This window comes from Ornithorhynchus anatinus, chromosome 1, assembly GCF_004115215.2.
Source record: "Ornithorhynchus anatinus isolate Pmale09 chromosome 1, mOrnAna1.pri.v4, whole genome shotgun sequence".
NCBI classification, from domain to species: Eukaryota; Metazoa; Chordata; class Mammalia; order Monotremata; family Ornithorhynchidae; genus Ornithorhynchus; species Ornithorhynchus anatinus.
In genome coordinates this window covers 28,395,683-28,416,071 of record NC_041728.1, presented here as the reverse complement: position 1 = coordinate 28,416,071, position 20,389 = coordinate 28,395,683, and the positions used below count along the sequence as shown (strand labels likewise).

General features: G+C 44.2%; 1 protein-coding gene across 1 annotated transcript in view; it reads left to right on the top strand.

Annotated features, from left to right (window-relative positions):
* Window positions 1-20,389, top strand: part of ACOXL (acyl-CoA oxidase like) — a 230,536-nt gene that overhangs the window by 19,783 nt on the left and 190,364 nt on the right. Inside the window, 3 exon segments of the mRNA XM_029058162.2 lie at window positions 2,392-2,478; window positions 3,726-3,798; window positions 5,900-6,032. Coding sequence (XP_028913995.2) covers window positions 2,392-2,478; window positions 3,726-3,798; window positions 5,900-6,032 — 293 coding nt within the window.

The following is a 20,389-nucleotide window of genomic DNA, read 5'->3' as shown; positions in this document are numbered from 1 at the left end:
TTTATTTGGTTATATTAATGCCTGTTTCTCCCGTTTGGGGGTAAGCTCAATTTTGTCTACCAACTCTGTTGTTCTGTATTCTCCCAAGCTCTTAGGACTGTGCTCTTCACAAAGTAAGCACTCAGTAAATAGGATTGATTGATATATGTTTCATTTACACCTAGCTGTCCTTCAGAGTTGCCTGAAAAGACAGGTGCATAAGCAACATTTCCTTCCCCAGAACTGTCTCACCCAGGGTCTGTTTTTTTAACTTGAACTCTGTCCTCTCTGCTTTAACTCTGCCCTCTCCTCTGCCTGGCAAAATTATTTTTCACCCTTATTGACACCTCTGTCCATCACCTTCACCAGTTGTTCCAGACATTTAATTCACTCCTCAGGCCTCCTGTTCCCCTGGCCTCCCCCATCCCTTGCCTCCAATGATCTGGCCTCCTAATTTATTAAGAAAATTAACGCTATCAAGTATGATCTTCCAAAAATCTCTCCTGCCCCTCCTCAGTCCCTGCCCCCGCCCCACCCCCCTATTCTTCAACTCTTCCATCTTTCCCAGCAGTGTCTCTAGAGGAGATCTTCTTGCCCCCTCTCAAAATCCACCCCTTCCACCTGCACATTCGACTCCATTCCTTCACACACTATCAAAATACTTGCCCCCTTCCTTCTTCCCTCCCTAAAAGCCATCTTTAATTGTTTGCTCTCCAGTGGCTTCTTCCCTACTGCTACTAAGTGTTCCTATCCGTGTCTCCCTATTCCCCCAAACTCTCCCTTGACCCCATGGCTCCCTCCAGTTATCATCCCATCTCCCTCCTACCATCTCTCTTCAAAATCTTTGAGCAATCCACTGTCTCAAATTTCTCCCCTCCAGTTCTCTACTTGACCACCTCCAATCTGGCTTCTATCCCCTTCACTGCATAGAAACTGCCCCCTCAGAGGTCACCAATGATCCCCTTCTTGCCAAATCCAAAGGCTTCTACTCCATCCTAATCCTCCTCGACCGCTCAGCTGCCTCCGACACTGTCGACCACCCACTTTTCCTGGAAACATTATCCAACTTTGACTTCACTCACACTGTCCTCCCCTGGTTCTCCTCATATCTCTCCAGCCGTTCATTTTCAATCTCCTTCGTGGGCTCCTCCTCTGCCTCCTACCTCGTAGCTGTGTGTGTGGGGAGGTCCCTCAAATTTCAGTTCTGGGTCCCCTTCAATTCTCCATCTCCATCCACTCCTTTGGAGAATTCATTCACTCCCATGGTTTCAACTCTCTCCTCTATGTTGATGATTCTTAAATCTACATCTCCCGCCCTGATCTCTCTCCCTCTCTGCAGTCTTGCATTTCCTGCCTTCTAGACATCTCTATTTGGATGTCCGCCCATCTCCTCAAGCCTTTGGAGAATTCATTCACTCCCATGGTTTCAACTCTCTCCTCTATGTTGATGATTCTTAAATCTACATCTCCCGCCCTGATCTCTCTCCCTCTCTGCAGTCTTGCATTTCCTGCCTTCTAGACATCTCTATTTGGATGTCCTCCCATCTCCTCAAGCTTATGGTGTCCAAAACTGAACTTCTTATCTTGCCTCCCAAATCCTGTCCTTTCCCTATTTTCCCATCACTGTAGACAGTACCACTATTCTTCCTGTGTCACAAGCCTGTAACCTTAGGCTTATTCCTGAATCTTCTCTCATTCAACCCACATATTCAATCTGTCACTAAATCCTGTCAGTTCAACCTTCACAAAATCGCTAAAATCTCCCCTTTCCTCTCTTCCCAAACTGCTGCAACATTAATTCAAGCACTTATCCCATCCCGCCTTGATTACTACATCAGCCTCCTTGCTGACCTCCCTGCTTCCTCTGTCTCCTCACTTCAGTTCACTCTGCTGCCTGGATCATTTTTCTACAGAAACGTTCAGGACTTGTTTCCCCTCTCCTTGAAAAACTCCAGTGGTTGCCCATCCACCTCTGTGTCAAACAAAATCTCCTCACCATCAGCTTTAAAGCACTCAATCACCTTGTCCCCTTGTACCTCACCTCTCTAATATCCTACTACAACCCAGCCTGCACACTTTGCTCCTCCAGTGCTAACCTTCTCACTGTGCCTTGATCTTGTCTAGCTTGCCACGATCCCTCACCCACGTCCTGCTTCTGGCCTGGCAAGTCCTCCCTTCTCAAATATTGTGTCTGGCGTATATATGGAGGGAGAAGGAGTACCAAGCCAGAGGGAGGATGTGGGAAAGGTGTCGGTGGTGAGGTAGATGAAATATAATACGTGCATGAAAACTTAATAGTCAAAACTGGACCTTTTTAAATTTTGAAGAGGAAACAATAGCCTCCAGGGAATCTTATTGATTCGGCAGTGGGGAATCTCATGCTGAGCGTCTCCCGTTATTTTTTCCCCATAGGCCCTCACTGTTTCATTGTACCCATTTGGGACCAGAGCGGACACCTTCATCCAGGAGTGACAGCAGTTGACATGGGACACAAGGAAGGTCAGTCGTCTGAGGGGGGCAACCGATCGAAAACGGTTACTTAGACTCTGAGCCCCGTGTCTGGCTGGGATTCTGTTAGTCAGGGACATCTCTGTGGGTATTGAAGTCCCCAAGGATCAATTGATCAATTGATCAAGGATCAATGTAGAGATGGAGAAAGAGAGAAGGAATGAGAGAAAGGGATCAAAAGAGTGAAATAAGTTGGCGGTGGGATCTGGGGAGTGGAAGATGACCGTGACTAGAACCTGGAGTGGATGGTAGAGGTGGATGATATGCGCTTCGAAGCGATGAGGGAGGGATGAGGGAGGTGGAATGACAACTCCTCCTTTTCCAGTGAGTCTGAGGGAATGGGAGAAGATGAGTTCCCTTCTGGAGAGAGCAGCTGGGGTGACCATATTGTCTGGGGAAGTCCAGGTTTCACTGATGGTGAGGAGAAGCGGTGACTGCTGCAGGAACAGGTCAAGGATGAAGGGAAGTTTCCCCATGATGGAGTGGGAGGGTCCCATAAGCTTTACTTAGTTGAAGTTGTTGGGGTTGGATGGGAATGGGTTGACGGGGGCTGGAGCGGGGGGAAGGGGATGAAGGTGGCACTGGGATAAGATGACAGGGGTGGGGAGGGATTGGGTGGAGGAGGGGAAGGAGGAGGCCTCAGTTATCTCACCTGTAAAATGGGCATTAATTTTATCCAACCTTATTAGCTTGTATCCACCCCAGCGCTTAGTACGGTGCCTGGCACATAGTGCTTAACAAATATCATAAAAAAAAAGTTACATTGAATCAGCTGCCTTAGGTCATTTTAACTACTTTGGCCATGTCCTGATATCATAGGGAAAGTGTCTTAAAGGACAAACTTCTTCCAAGATGGTGAGCAAGGAGACTTCTTTCATCCAATTAACTTTAAAAAAAATTAATATTAAACACTATCTATACTCCGAGTACCCAACTAAGCACTGGGTAGGTACCATTTTGCTCTGAGAAGTTTGTAAGTCATAGAGAGACCTCTGGATAAAGATCGCATGTCTACCAATTCTGTTATATCGTACTCTCCCAAGCACTTAGTAAAGTACTCTGCAAAGTGTAAACGCTCAATGAATACCACTGATTTATGGATTGATTGATAAAACGGTTTGATGGTTTTAGAGTGGGTGTTTTGACATTTGGTAAAGGGTAGAGGCGGGTTTTCATATTGGAACTTAGATTTCCTTTTGGGCTTCTCTCCTTCACTATGTTTTACCTTGCCTCCCCAGGTTTACACGGCGTGGATAACGGCATCTTAACATTCGATCAGGTTCGAATTCCCAGGGACAACCTTCTGAGCAAGTTTGTATTTTCTCCCTGTTATTTCATCCATCGCCTGTCCCTTAAATCAGATGTAAATTCAAATTGTTTCAGCCCAATGAAGGCTGGGCCCGGGGAGTTTTAATCAGAATAGCGTTAAAAGAAAAATAGAACCGGGATTTGAATGGACCCAAGATGCTGTAGAGAAAATGTGAAAGTAGGAGTAAATATATTTGTTATGGTATTTGTTAGGTGCTTACTATGTGCCAGGTACTGTACTAAGGGCTGGGGTATTTACAAGCTAATCAGGGTGGACACAGTCCCTGTCCCACATGGGGCTCACAGTCCTAAGTCCCATTTTACAGATGAGGGAACTGGGGCACAGCAAAGTGATTTGCCCAAGGTCACACAACAGACAAGTGGCGGGAACTGGGATTAGAACCTAAATCCTCTGATTCCCAGGCCCGTGCTCCTCTAGACTGTAAACTCATTATGGGCAGGGAACATACTAATTCTGTAGTACTATACTCTCCCAAGTGCTTAGTACAGGGCCCTGCTCATAGTAAGCACTCAACAAATACCATTGACTGATTTCAATTCATTCAATCGTATTTATTGAGTGCTTACTGTATGCAAAGCACTGTTGATGATGATGATGATGATGATGGAATTTGTTTAGCTCTAACTCTGTGCCAAGCACTGTTCTAAACGCTGGGAGAGATGCAAGATTATCAGGTTGTCCCACTTGGGGCTCACAGTCTTCATCCCCATTTTACAGACGAAGTCACTGAGGCACAGAGAAGTGAAGTGACTTGCCCAAAGTCACACAGCTGACAAGTGGCAGAGCTGGGATTAGAACCCATGACCTCTCACTCTCAAGCCCGGGCACTTTCCACTAAGCCACACTGCTTCTCTACAGTACTTGGGAGAGTATAGTATAACAAGAAACAGATACATTCCTGCTCACAGTCTAGAGGGGGAGACAGACATTAATATAGATAAATAAATTGCAGATATTTACAGCTTTGTATATACGTGCTGTGGGGATGGGCCGGGGGTTGAATGAAGAGGCTAATAAAAGTGGCGCAGAAGGGAGTGGGAGAAGAGGGAAGGAGGACTTAGTCAGGGAAGGCTTCTTGGAGCAGAGGGTCCTTCAATAAGGTTATGAAGTGGGGAGAGAAATTATCTGTCTGATAGGAGGAGGGACGGTGTTCCAGGCCAGAGGCAGCATATGGCCATTAGGCCACGCTGCTTCTGTTCGTCTCTCCTATTAGATTGGGGCAGGAGACATGATGCTTTTTCTGTTCTTCCCAAGAGGCTGATATAGCGTACCACACCAAATAAGCACTCAGTAAGTACTTCTATCATTTGAGGAAGGAAGGAGGGAGATGAGGGTTTGGAAAGCCCCAGCAGAAGGCAGCACGATTAATTTCAGGGAGCGTCCTAGAAGAAGGGTGGCCTAGCGGATCAATCACGGTCTTGGGAGTCAGAAGGACCTGGGTTCTAAATCGCGGGTCCGTCACGTGTCTCCTCTGTGACCTTGGGCAAGTCACTTCACTTCTCTCGGCCGCAGGTCCCTCATCTGTCCAGTGTGAATTAAGAATGTGAGCCCCATGTGAGACAGGGACTGTGTCAAACCTGATTAACTCATATCCACCCCAGGACTTAGATCCACCCCAGGACCTAGAACAGAGCTTGGCACATAGGGAGCGCTTAACAAGTACCACAATTATTATTATTATTAGGATTTTTACCTGCGGGGGTGACTGGAGAATTTGGGGAATTTACTGCAGGCTGTAGTGTGGATAATTAGGACGGCAGGGCCCCTCTGTGGTTTTGTTTTGCTGTCTGTCTCCCCCTTTTAGATTGTGAGCCCATTGTTGGGCAGGGATTGTCTCTATCTGTTGCCGAATTGTACATTCCAAGTGCTTAGTACAGTGCTCTGGACACAGTAAGCGCTCAGTAAATATGACAATGAACCAATGAATCTGACCCTGTTTGATTGGCAAAGAAACAGAGTGCCTACCATCTAGGCATCCAAATTTTGAGCCAATGGAAGATTTGCTCTGCAGATATTTCAGAAGAAACTGTTTTCACGCTTAGACCCTATTTCCCTTCCCTCCTCTTCCCCCACCCCATTTAGGTTCGGTTCGGTTGCTCCAGACGGCCAGTACGACTCGCCCGTGAAAAACCCAAACGCGAGATTCAATGCTATGCTGGCGGCTCTGACCCCGTCTAGATTAGCTGTCACCTTCCAAGCGGTGGGGGCCATGAAGGTACGTATTTTTGCTTGTCGTTCAGCTCTGTCTTCCTTCTGTGATTTCCCACAAGTACTTGAGGGACTCCGTGTTTGGAAATTGGCCGTCTTTTGCGAGAGCGGACATTCAAATTCTAGGCCGTAGAGAGGGGGAGGCCAAGAGGATTTGTCACGGAAGGAGCAGACCCCCGTGGTTTCCCACAGTGATAAGGTGAGGAGCGACTATGAGCCCGTTGTTGGGTAGGGATTGTCTCTATCTGTTGCCATATTGTATTCTCCCAAGCGCTTAGTACGGTGCTCTGCATACAGTAAGTGCTCAATAAATATGATTGAATGAATGAACTCAGTCATTTTTATTGAGCGCTTACTGTGTGCAGGGCACTTTTCTAAGCTCTTGGGAAAGGACGATAGAACAATAAAAAGACAGTCTGGATTTCATTTCTCCTGGATTTGAGAAGGTAAGGTTGTGGGAGGGAAGAGTAGCTACTTTTTTATGGTGTTTGTTAAGTGCTTACTATGTGTCAGGCACTGTGCTAAATGCTGGGGTAGTTACGTCAATATGAATACATATCAATCATCAATACGTCAATACGAATACATCAATAAAGAGGCACATTTCCTGCCTGCAACGAGCTTACGGTTTCGAGGAGGGGAGACAGACATCAATACAAAGAAATGAATTACAGATATATAAATAAATTACAGATATATAAATAAATTACAGATATATAAATATATTATAGATCTGTAAATAAGGTACAGATATATAAATAAATTACAAATACCATTTTTTCTACAGAAGAGCATGTCTGAAGGCAGAGGTTGGAGGGAAAGGAGCCAGTGGGGGGGTTGAGAAGTTGACAATGGGCAGGGAAGATGTCTTTTTATAATTATGGCACTTGTTATATGTGCCAAGCACTGTTCTAAGCGCTGAGGTAGAAACAAGTTAGGTTGGACAGTCCCTATCCTAGACGGAGCTCACTCTCTAAATCTCCATTTTACAGATGAAGTCACTGAGGCACAGAGAAGTGAAGTGACTGTTTATTATTATGTAGTATTGTCCCACTCTCTTCGTACTGTGCTCTGCATACAATAAGCGCCCAATAAATTCGATTGAATGATTGAACTGAATGAATGAATAGATAATAGAAAGTACAGGAAATTCCCGAGTAATTATTAGTAAAGAGACAAGGCAAAGGGTCCTCACGGTGGAGTCTGAGGAAATATTTTCCTGAAGGCTGAGGGTAAAGGGGTAGGTGAGGAGGTTTCCAACCAGTCAATCGATAAATCATTGATAGGTTATGATAGAAATAATACTAATTATGGTATTTGTTAAGAGCTTGCTATGTGCCAGAGACTGTACTAAACTCTGGGGTGGATACAAGCAAATTGGGTTGGGTGCAGTCCCTGTGCCAGGTGGGGCTCACAGTCTCAATCCCCATTTTACAGATGAGGTGGCTGAGGCACAGAGAAGCGAAGTGATTTGCCCGAGGTCACACAGCAGATAAGTGGCGGAGCTGGGAGTAGAACCCATGACCTTCTGACTCCCAGGCCCGTGTTCTATCCATTAATAATAATAATGTTGGTATTTGTTAAGCGCTTACTATGTGTAGAGCACTGTTCTAAGCGCTGGGGTAGACACAGGGAAATCAGGTTGTCCCATGTGGGGCTCACAGTCTTCATCCCCATTTTACAGATGAGGGAACTGAGACACAGAGAAGTGAAGTGACTTGCCCACAGTCACACAGCTGACAAGTGGCAGAGCTGGGATTCGAACTCATGAGCCCTGACTCCAAAGCCCGTGCTCTTTCCACTGAGCCACGCTGCATTACACCACCCTGTAAAGGGGACAGAGCTTGGGAAATTCCCGTGTAATTATTGGTAGCAAGGAATTATTGGATCTCATCCACTGAAATTATCGGAGCCACCCTAGTGAAATCAAGAAGATTCTGTTTAATCCGTTGACTCATTTCTAATGCTAATTCGATTTGTTGATCAATTTCTAATCGCGAGAGTCATTTCTATCTGTAATTCATTTTAATGACTGTCACCTCCTGTATTCATAATAATAATAATGTTGGTATTTGTTAAGTGCTTACTATGTGCAGAGCACTGTTCTAAGCGCTGGGGTAGATACAGGGTAATCAGGTTGTTCCACATGAGGCTCACAGTCTTCATCCCCATTTTACAGATGAGGGCACTGAGGCACAGAGAAGTGAAGTGACTTGCCCACAGTCACACAGCTGACAGGTGGCAGAGTTGGGATTCCTTCCTTCCTTCATTCAGTCATTTATTAAGCGCTTACTGTGTGCAGAGCACTGTACTAAGCGCTTGGGAAAGTACGCTACAGCAATAAAGAGTGTCAATCCCTGCCCACACGAGCTCACAATCTAAGCGCCTTCTGAGCAGGATCGTGTCTCCCAACTCTATGATAGTGGACTCTCCTAAGCGCTTAGTACAGTGCTCGGCACACATTAAGCGGGCAATATGGCTCAGTAGAAAGAGCCCGGGCTTGGGAGTCCGAAGTCGTGGGTTCTAATGCCAGCTCCTCCGCTTGTCAGCTGTCTGACCTTGGGCAAGTCAATTCAGTTCTTGGTGTCTCAGTTCCCTCATCTGTAAAATGGGGATGGACCGAATGAATGAATGATGGCATTTGTTAAGCGCTTACTATGTGCAAAGCACTGTTCTAAGAGCTGGAGAGGATACAAGGTGATCAGGTTGTCCCACATGGGGCTCACAGTCTTAATCCCCATTTTCCAGATGAGGTAACTGAGGCACAGAGAAGTTAAGTGACTTGACCAAAGTCACAGAGCTGACAAGCGGCTGAGAGGAGCAGCGTGGCTAAGGAGCAGCGTGGCTCAGTGGAAAGAACCCGGGCTTTGCAGTCAGAGGTCATGAGTTCGAATCCCAGCTCTGCCACTTAGCTGTGTGACTGTGGGCAAGTCACTTCACTTCTCTGTGCCTCAGTTACCACATCTGTAAAATGGGGATTAAGACTGTGAGCCCCACGTGGGACATCCTGATTCCCCCGTGTCTACCCCAGCGCTTAGAACAGTGGTCGGCACATAGTAAGTGCTTAACAAATACCAACATTATTATTATTATTATTATTTGAATCCATGACCTCTGATTCCCAAGCCCGGGCTCTTTCCACTGAGCCACACTGAGACTGTGAGCCCTACGTGGGTCAACCTGATTACCTTGTATCTACCCCAGCGCTTAGAACAGTGTTTGGCACCTAGTAAGCGCTTGACAAATACCAATATTAATTAATTAATAAATACCACCGATTGATAATGCGGAAAGTCCCGCGATTCCCCACGAGAGGGAGACAAACACCCATGCAAGGTCACATTTTAATGGCAAAAAAGTCAGCATCTTTTCACCTTTACCATCTCCTAAATTTTAGCATTTTAAATTTGGTCACCCCAGGCAAAATGTACATACGTATTTACGAATCGATGTTCTCCTTCCCGAGGAACGTAGAAGGAGACAATATATTCAGGATTCTTCAGGGGGAGATTCATTCCAAATCCCAAATCCGTTGGATTTGGAGCGGAATTGGAGGTTGTAAAGAGGGTGTATTGAGTTATCGTTGAGGAATAATAATAATAATGTTGGTATTTGTTAAACGCTTACTTTGTGCCGAGCACTGTTCTAAGTGCTGGGGTAGACACAGGGGAATCAGGAAGTCCCACGTGGGGCTCACAGTCTTAATCCCCATTTTACAGATGAGGTAACTGAGGCACAGAGAAGTGAAGTGACTTGCCCACAGTCACACAGCTGACAAGTGGCAGAGCCGGAATTCGAACTCATGACCTCTGACTCCAAAGCCCGTGCTCTTTCCACTGAGCCACGCTGCTTCTCTAAGCAATAAAGCAGTCAGTCAGTTGTATTTATTGAGCGCTTACTGTGTGCAGAGCACTGTACTAAGTGCTTGGGAGAATAAAATTCAACAATAAACAGACATATTCCTTGCCCATAATGAGCTTACAGGCTATCAGTCAATCAGTGGTATTTATTGAGCGCTTACTATGATGTAGAGTGCTGTCTTGGGAGTCAGAGGTCCTGAGTTCGAATCCCTTCTCTTCCACTTGGCAGCTGTGTGACTGTGGGCAAGTCACTTAACTTTTCTGGGCCTCAGTTACCTCATCTGTAAAATGGGGATTAAGACTGTGAGCCTCATGTGGGACAACCTGATTACCCTGTATACCCCAGCACTTAGAACAGTGCTCTGCACATAGTAAGCGCTTAACAAATACCAACATTATTATTACTGAGGTCTTGGGAGAGTACAGTGGAAAAAGCAGACTCGTTCCCTGCCCAGAACAAGTTTACAGTGCAGAGGGCAGAACCTAAACTGCACATTACATAGTCTAGTAAGCTGTATTCGTTCATTCGTATTAATTGAGCTCTTATTACATGCAAAGCATGGTATTAATGCTTATACAGACCAGGATTTGCCTCTGACTAGAACGTGGTTATGTTGAGCCCATATTTATGTTCTTTTTCCTAACCTATTTATCCCTTTTAGGAACTCAGTTACAATCTCCCAGTTTCCATTTTCTCCATAATAATGGTATACGCCAAACATTGTACTAAGTGCTGGGGGAGATACAGAAGCACCTAGTGGATAGAGCCTAGGCCTGGGAGTCAGAAGGACCTAGGTTCTAATCCTGGCTCTACCATTTGTCTGCAAGTCACTTCACTTCTCTGGGCCTCAGTGACCTCATCTGTAAAATGGGGATTAAGACTGTGAGCCCCATGTGGGACAAGGACTGTGTCCAATGTGATTAACTTGAATCTACTCCAGCACTTAAAACAGCGCTTGATACTTAGTAATCATTTAACAAATTACATAATTATTGTAATAAGAATGAATATCCCCAGTTCTTCAATAACGAGGAAGGGCAAGTTCTTGAACTACCCTGATTACTCCGTCAATCAATCATCAGGAAGCAGCGTGGCTCAGTGGAAAGAGCCCGGGCTTGGGAGTCAGAGGTCATGGGTTCAAATCCTGGCTCTGCCACTTGTCAGCTGTGTCACTGTGGGCAAGTCACTTCACTTCTCTGGGCCTCAGTTACCTCATCTGTAAAAATGGGGGTGAAAACTGTGAGCCTCACGTGAGGCAACCTGATTACCCTGAATCTACCCCAGCGCTTAGAACAGTGCTCTGCACATAGTAAGCACTTAACAAATACCAACATTATTATTATTATTATGCTTACTGTATGCAGAACTCTGTATTTAGGATAATACACTTCAACAGAGTTGGTAGATTTGTTCCCTGCCCACAGTGAGTTTACTTGCCCAGTGTCTGATCACCAGGCTTTACATACAGTCTAAGTAGGAGGGAGAACAGGTATTTATTCCCCATTTTACAGATGAAGAAACTGACATAAGGAAGTGAAGTGACTTGCCCAGGGTCACACAGGAGACACTCAGAGGTTAGAACACAGATCCTCTGACTCCCAAGCCCGGGCAGCCATTTTGTCCACACCTTGTCACGCTGTGTCCAGACTAGAAAAGCAGTGTGGCTCAGTGGAAAGAGCCCGGGCTTGGGAGTCAGAGGCCATGGGTTCGAATCCCTGCTCTGCCACTTGTCAGCTGTTCACTTCTCTGTGCCTCAGTTCCCTCATCTGTAAAATGGGGATGAAGACTGTGAGCCTCACATGGGACAACCTGTTTACCCTGTATCTACCCCAGCGCTTAGAACAGTGCTCTGCACATAGTAAGCGCTTAACAAATACCAACATTATTATTGTTATTATTATGGTCAGGGGCGGGCCGAGGGGGTCCCCTAATTCTGCTGTCATGTTCTGTCCAAAAAAGCAGTCAGAAGAGAAGCAGCATGGCCCAGTGGAAAGAGCATGGGCCTAGGAGTCAGAAGGACCTGGGTTCTAGTCCTGGGTCTGCCACTTGTCTTCTGTGTGACCTTGGGCAAGTCACGTCACTTCTCTGGGCCTCGGTTCCCTCATCTGTAAAATGAGGATTGAGTACGTGAGGCCCAGGTGGGACAGGGACCGGGTCCCGCCCCATTTACACATATCTACCCCAGTGCCTAGTACAGTGCCTGGTACAGAGTAAGTGCTTAATGAGTATGTAATTATTGTTATTAATTATTACATAGGAAGTGCTTAGCACTCTCCTATGAATTGTATGGAAGAGTTGGCCGATGAAGCTTCTAGGGCTACTCAGGATGGAAAAATCTAAGTCGAAGTGTCAGACAAAAGCAACCACCCATTGCTGGGCAGCTGGGAAGGAGTCAGAGGTGGGTGATCAACTGATCAAAACGTTGATCAAAGACAAGGGCAGAGGCTCAAGTCGTTATTGCGCCGAGGAAGGCAATGGTAAACCACTGCCGACTTTTTACCAAGAAAACTCTGGATACACACTCCGAACAACTTTATTACGGAAGATGGGAGGTTCAGAAAAGGGTGTGTCTTTGAAGTCGCTCTGGATCAGAAACGACTCAAAGACATTTGAAGAAGTCTGGCACAATGACTGGCACATAGTTAGTGCTTAATATGTTTGCTTGCATGTACCCAGAGCTTAGCACAATGCCTGGCATAGTAAGTGCTTAATGAATACCATTAGCTTGTATCTATCCAGAGCTTAGCGCAGTGCCTGGCACATAGTAAACGCTCAATGAATGCCATTACTTGTATCTTCCCCAGCTCTTAGCACAATGCCTGGCACATAGTTAGTGCTTAATGAATATGTTTGCCTGCATGTACCCAGAGCTTAGCACAATGCCTGGCATAGTAAGTGCTTAATGAATATATTAGCTTGCATCTACCCAGAGCTTAGCGCAGTGCCTGGCACATAGTAAGCGCTCAATGAATGCCATTACTTGTATCTTCCCCAGCTCTTAGCACAATGCCTGGCACATAGTAAGTGCTTAATGAATATATTAGCTCGCATGTACCCAGGGCTGAGCGCAGTGCCTGGTACGTAGTCAGTGCTTAACAAATGCCATTACTTGTATCTTCCCCAGCTCTTAGCACAATGCCTGGCACATAGTAAGTGCTTAATGAATATATTAGCTTGCATCTACCCAGGGCTTAGCACAGAGCCTGGCACTTAGTAAGTGCTTAATGAAAGCCATTATTTGCATCTTCCCCAGCTCTTAGCAAAATGCCTGGCACATAGTTAGTACTTAATGAATGTATTAGCTTGCATCTACACAGACCTTAGCACAGTGTCTGGCACATAGTAAGTGCTTCACGAATACCATTAAAAACAAGAAGGCCCAAATTCCGGCTATACCATGTAAATTGCTGGTATCCCCAGAGTCAGGACTTAATTTCTCCAACTCTAGAGCAAGGGACAAGATGTGTGTTTGGCCACCCCCTTAACTCTCTCACCATTTGTTCAATGTTTGAACAATTTATTTTTCTTGACATTCCGGGCCTAGTTCCTGTCGTGCACACGTGGCTCACACATCTGGAGTTTCCCAGCTGTTTGTGTAATCTGGCTCAGCTGGGGAGGAGAAGGTTAAGAAAGACACCTCATCAACCCCATGTCCGCAATTGCTGATTTGTTTCCCTCCATCGCCCTTCAAGTACCATTCTCTCGACAGTGTTCGACCCCAGGTTTGGTTTTTTTAAAAAGTATTTGTTAATAATAATAATAATAATAATGGTATTTGTAAGCACTTACTATGTGCCAAGGACTTTTCTAAGTGGTGGAGTAGAGAGAAGGTAATCAGGTTGTCCCACGTGGGGCTCACAGTCTAAATCCCCATTTTACAGATGAGGTAACTGAGGCACAGAGAAGGTAAGTGGCTTTTCACAAGGTTACAAAACAGACAAGTGGCAGAGCTGGGATTAGAACCCACGGCCTCTGACTCCCAAGCCCGGAGACTTTCCACTAAGCCATGCTGCTTCTCTGCTAATGCTTACTATGTGCCAGGCACTGTACTAAATGCTGGAGTGGCTACAAACTAATCAGGTTGGACATAGCTCAAGTCCCATATGGGGCTCACAGTGGGGCTCACAGGGAATGTATCTGTTTATTGTTGGATTTTACTCTCCCAAATGCTTAGTACAGTGCTCTGCACACAGTAAGTGCTCAATAAATATCATTGACTAAGTAGGAGGGAGGATTTAATCCCCACTTTACAGGAGAGGTAACTGAGGCACAGAGAAGTTAAGTGACTTGTCCTAGTACACAGAGCAGACTTGAGCAAGGATTAGAACCTAAATCCTCTGACTCCCAGGCCCAAACTCTTTCCACTACTCCACACTGCTTCTCTGAGAATGATGATGTTGGTGATTAGGAGAAGAAGTTATTTTAGTGTTGTTTCATTTTGGAGATTTTTAATACTTCCACAAGCAATGAGCCAGAGCCTCTGGGGAGAACAGAATAATTACCAAGGCTATGTCTCCAGTTTGAATTACAAAACCTTCTGTTGCAGGTTTAATATAGTCACTTTAAAGGCAGAAGACGAAGTGGAATTAAATATTGGTGATGATGTTTCAGTAAAACGGACTGAGGCTGAAACGAAAGAAGCTTGGGGTTGTCAGGATGGAAAGAGGGAGGGTAGGTGCAAGTTTTAAACAAGGTGGGATTCTAGGGGTAATGACCAGCTTTTACAGTGTTATGCAAATTTGACCTGCCTATTTTGATAGCAAACATAAGGGTGAAATCTTCCCATATTTTTAATATCTGGATTTTGGTGTTTTGGTGGAGTTTAGCTCTCATATTTTCTTTAAAAAAGGATTCAGGGAATAGAATCAAGTGATAGATCCCTAAAAATCCATCCCTTTAATCAGTCGATCATTAGCTGTATTTATTTAATAATAATGTTGGTATTTGTTAAGTGCTTACTATGTGCAGAGTACTTTCATTCATTCATTCAATAGTATTTATTGAGCGCTAACTATGTGCAGAGCACTGTACTAAGCACTTGGGATGAACAAGTCGGCAACAGATAGAGACAGTCCCTGCCGTTTGACGGGCTTACAGTCTAATCGGGGGAGATGGACAGACAAGAACAATGGCAATAAATAGAGTCAAGGGGAAGAACATCTCGTAAAAACAATGGCAACTAAATAGAATCAAGGCGATCTAGGTGCTAGGGTAGATACAGGGTAATCAGGTTGTCCCACGTGAGGCTCACAGTTAATCCCCATTTTACAGATGAGGTAACTGAGGCACAGAGAAGTTAAGTGACTTGCCCACAGTCACACAGCTGACAAGTGGCAGAGCTGGTACTGAGTGCTATTCACTGCCCTAAGCACTTGGGAGAATACAATAGCAGGCAAGACACGTATGCCCTGCCCTCAAGGAGCGTACTTCTAAGCGGGGAGACAGAGGGACAAAAGTTATTGACAAATAGGTGATCAGGAGTAAGGACAAGGACATATCAGGAAGTAGTTATATTATGCAATTGTATTTTAGTTATATTGTATTATAAAATCATATAAGTAGTTCAACTTTATCAGGATGGAATAGTTGAAAATATTTGTAGAAATAATATAAAATCATTCTATTACATGATTTTATATTTATTTGCACAAATACCTGAATACATTTAGGTATACCTGAAACAACTGAATACACCTTTACCAATAAATATACGGTATGATTTTCCATTTATTCTTACAGATGTATTCAGCTATTTCATCCTGAAATATTTGAACTACTTCCTAAAGTATATATACACATAAGGATAGAAGTTAGGAATAAAATATCTAAGGAGCACTGCGGTCTAGAGTCTAGAGCCCGGGCCTGGGAGCCAGAAGGGTCTGGGTTCTAATCCCGGCCCTGTCATTTTTCTGTCTTGAGGCCTTGGGCAAGTCCCTTTACTTCTCTTGGCCTCAGTCACCTCACCTGTAAATTGGGGGATAAAGACGGTCTTACGTGGGCCCTGGACTACGTCCAACCTGATTAGCTTGCATCTACCTCAGCACTTAGTATGGCACATAGTAAGCGCCTAATAACTGCCATAGTGAAAGAAAGCCAAAAAAAGACCCTATAAGTGCTAGGGGTGGGAGGTAGGTTTTCAGTTGATGTGACTGAGCGTTGTGAATTAATCGGGGAAGATGTCCCTCCAGTGCATGATCCTGGGATTGGTTACAAGGGACAGATGCCAAAGACTCTTGAAGAACAGTACGGCAGTAGAAGTAGGTAGAGGTAATTAGTAGTAGTAAAAATAAGGCCAATAATAGAGATAATAGCAGCAGTAGTAGTAGAAGAGGAAATGGAAGAAGTAGAAGTAGTAGGGGTAAGAGTAGAAGTAATAGTAGTAGTAGAGGTACTAGTAGTGTTGTTAATCCTCCCCCTCTCCCTTCCCATCCCCTCAGCACTGTACTCATCCACTCAACTGTATATATCTTCATTACTCTGTTTATTTTGTTAACGAGATGTACATATCACCTTGATTAAACTGTAAACCCGTCAAAGGGCAGGGACTGTCTCTATCTGTTACCGATTTGTACATTCCAAGTGCTTAGTACAGTGCTCTGCACATAGTAAGCGCTCAATAAATACTATTGAATGAATGAATAATAGCAGGAATAGTAGTAGAGATACTTGTCGCGGTACTAGTAGTAGAAGTAATGGAGTAGTAAAATTAGTAGAGGTAATAGTAGTAGAGGTAGTAGGGGTAAGATTAGAAGTAATGTAGTAATAGAGGTACTAGTAGTGTTGGTAATAGTAGAAGTAATAACAGTAGTAATAGTAGCAGAGGGACTTGTCGCAGTATTAGCAGTAGAAGAAATGGGATAGTAAAAATAGTAGAGGTAATACTACGAGTAGTAGAAGTAATAGTAGAAGTAATAGCAGTAGTAATAGTAGTAGAGGGACTTGTCGCAGTATTAGCAGTAGAAGAAATGGGATAGTAAAAATAATAGAGGTAATACTACGAGTAGTAGAAGTAATAGTAGTAGTAGAAGTAGTAGTAGTAGAGGTAATAGAAGTAATAGTAGTAATAGTATTGGCAGTTGTAGAGTAATAGTAGTAGTAGAAGTAGTGATGGTAGTAGTAATAGTAGGAGTAATAGCTGTAGTGGTAGTAGTAGAGGTCATAGTAGCCGTAGTAATAGAGGTAATGGTAGTAATAGAGGTACTAATGGCAGTAGTAGTTAGAGGTAATAGAAGTAATAGCAGTAGTAGTAGTAGAGGCATTAGTAGTAACAGTAGTAGAAGTACTAGCGGTAGCGGTAGTAGGAGTGCAGATAATAGCAGTAGAAGTAATAGCAGTAGAAGTAGTAGAAGAAGTAATGGCATTAATAACGGTAGTAGAGGTGACAGTATGAGTAGTGGTAGTCGTAGTAGAAGTAATAGCACCAGTAGAGGTACTAGTAGCAGTAGTAGATGAAGAGGTAATGGCAGAAATAAAAGTAATAGAGGTAATAGTAGAAGTAGTAGAAGTAATGGTAGTTGTAGTAGAGGTAATAGTAGACGTGATGGCAGTAGTAGTAGAAGTCATGGCAGTAGTAGAGTAATAGTAGTAGAAGAAGTAATGGTAGCAGCAGTAGAGGCACTAGGAGCAGTAGTAGAAGTAATGGCAGAAGTAAAAGTTGTAGAGGTAATAGTAGTTGTAGAAGTAGTGGCAGTGGTAGAGGTAATAGTAGAAGTAATAGCAGTAGTAGTAGAAGTATTGGCAGAAGTACAGTAATAGTAATAGAGGTGACGGCGGTAGTAATAGTAGAAGAAGTAATAGCAGTAGTAGTAGAGGTCGCCGTAGCCGTAGTAGTAGAAGTCATGGTAGTAATAGCAGAGGTACTAATGGCAGTAGTAGTAGAGGTAATAGAAGTCATGGCAGTAGTAGTAGTAGAGGTAATAGTAGTAACAGAAGTAATAGTAGTAGAAGTACTAGCATTATTGGGAGTAGGAGTGCAGATAATAACAGTAGAAGTAAGAGCAGTAGAAGTAGTAGAAGAAGTAATGGCATTAGTAGCGGCAGTAGAGGTGATAGTATGAGTAGTGGAAGTGGGAGAGGCCCATTTGGGAAATGGACTGTGTCTAACCAGATTAGCTTGCATTCATTCGTTCATCCCATCATATTTATTGAGCGCCTACGGTGTGCAGAGCACTGTACTAAGCGCTTGGAAAGTACAATTCAGCAACAAATAGAGGCAATCCCGACCCAACAACGGGCTCACAGTCTCTACCCCAGATCTTAGTACAGTGCCTGGCGCATAGTAAGCGCCCAATAAATACCATAAATATATGTTTCTCTAGTAATTATTGAACATCTCCTTTGGAAATCTATGTAGTGGTATAGGAGATTGGTGGGTTCGATTTGTCAAATAGCTACCTCGTAAATTCGTGTAAATATTTTTCGATAAGTAGTCAGCGATCGCTTAAATTCTCAACCTCCGATGTCTTCCCTTTGGCGACCTTATCACCTGAAACCGTTGAGAGGCGTCCGATTTTCTAGGCCTCCTTTTTCAGAGATTCTGTAATCTCGGTCTTTAGAAAGTGGAAGGTGTCCGGTGGAAACTTCTACTTGATTGTTTTTTCCTATTAAAAGCCCCGGTCAGGTAATCAGACTGGCGGATATTAGTTCTGGAGGTGACTTTGTTGTTGTTTTCTAGCTCAGCTGGCAAGAGTCATCAGGAGATCTGTCAGTCGGGCGTATTTGCATATCTCATCTCTTTCTCTAATTAGTAGTTTAAAAATCATGTCCCAGTTTTTACGCTTGGATAAATATCCGTCATAATCTAAATCACTAAAGTGGCGGTTCACGTTAAGTTGTCCGTGCCTCTCAGGTATTCCGCCCTCCTTTTCAATCTGAGCTTCAAGCTGAGTCCGCTTCACGAGGAAACTGTCCTCCCAAATTAATAAGTGGTATTTATTGAGCACTTACTGAGTGCAGAATGCTGTGCTCAGCGCTTGAAAGAGTACAACGCAACGTAGTTGGCAGTCCACGATTTGTAATCCGTCAATCAATGGTATTTATTATGTGCAGGGTACTGTAGTAAGGGCATAGGATATTACAATACAAGGCAGTCATGATTTGGGATCGATCCATCCATCAATGCTCTTTATTGAGCGCTTACCAGGTGGAGAGCAGTGTACTATAAATGCTTAGGAGAATACAATATAACTGTATTGATGACACATTCCCTGCCCACAGTGAGCTTACCAAGTAACACACGTATAAAATACTGCCCAAATTTTAGAAGATGCTTTTGGCAAACGCTGCACGGTTAATATTCTAATTCCAAAGCGATTCCGAGGACTATCTCGGTGCTGCTTTTGGGTGTCAACTTGAGTAGATGCAGCCAGGTGGGGAGTCGTGATTAAAGCATGTAGAAATTGTTTTCAGTGAAGAACTTGGAGATCTGGGGCAACAGAAGCTCTACTTTTTACTCTAGAGCTTAGTAAAATTCCTGGAAGATAGTAAGCGCTTAAGAAATACCATAAAAAATGCAACAACCCTCCCTCGGCCCCACAGAAACCCAACAACCATGTCAACAATGAGTCGTATTCATTGAACACTTGCTGTATGCAGAGCACTGTACTAAGCACTTGGGGGAGAACAATATAATCATTTAACAGACCCATTCCCAGCCCACAGTGAGCTTACAATCTAGAGGGGGAGAAAGACATTAATATAAATAATATGTATACGTAGTGGATAGAGCACGGATCTGGGAGTCAGAAGGTCATGAGTCCTAATCCTGGCTCTGCCACTTGTCTGTTGTGTGATCTTGGGCAAGTCACTTCACTTCTCTGAGCCTCAGTTCCCTCATCTGTAAAATGGGGATTGAGACTGTGAGCCCAAAGTGGGTCAGGGACGATGTCCAACCCGATTTGCTTGTATACACCCCAGTGATTAGTACACTTCCGGGAACCTAATAAACTCTTAACAAATGCCATTATTCTTCTTCTTCTTACTATATGTAAAGTATAAATGTATGTATAATAATAATATAAATGATATGTACATAAGTGCCGTGAGGATGGGGAGGTGGTTGGATGTGATTACAGGGAGCAAGTAAGGGTGATGCAGAAAGGAGTGGGAGAAGAGGAAAGGAGGGCATAGTCAGGGAAGGCTTCTGGGAGGAGATGTGCCTTCAATAAGGTTTCAAAGGCAGGGAGAGTAATCGTCGGTTGGAAATGGAGAAGGAGGATGTTCCAGGCCAGGGGCAGGATGTGGTCGAGAGGTTGGCGGCGAGATAGATGAGATCGAGGTACAGTGACTAATTTGGCATTAGAGGAGAACAGCGAGGTGAGGTAGGAGAGCCAAGGTGATTGAGTGTTTTAATGCCAGTGGTAAAGAGTTTCTGTTTGATGCGGAGGTGGGTGGAGTTTCTTGAGCGGGGAAACACGTCCTGAGCGTTTTTGAAGAAAAATGATCTGGGCAGCAGAGAGAAGCATCGACTGGAGTGGGGAGAGACAGGAGGCAGGGAGGTCAGTA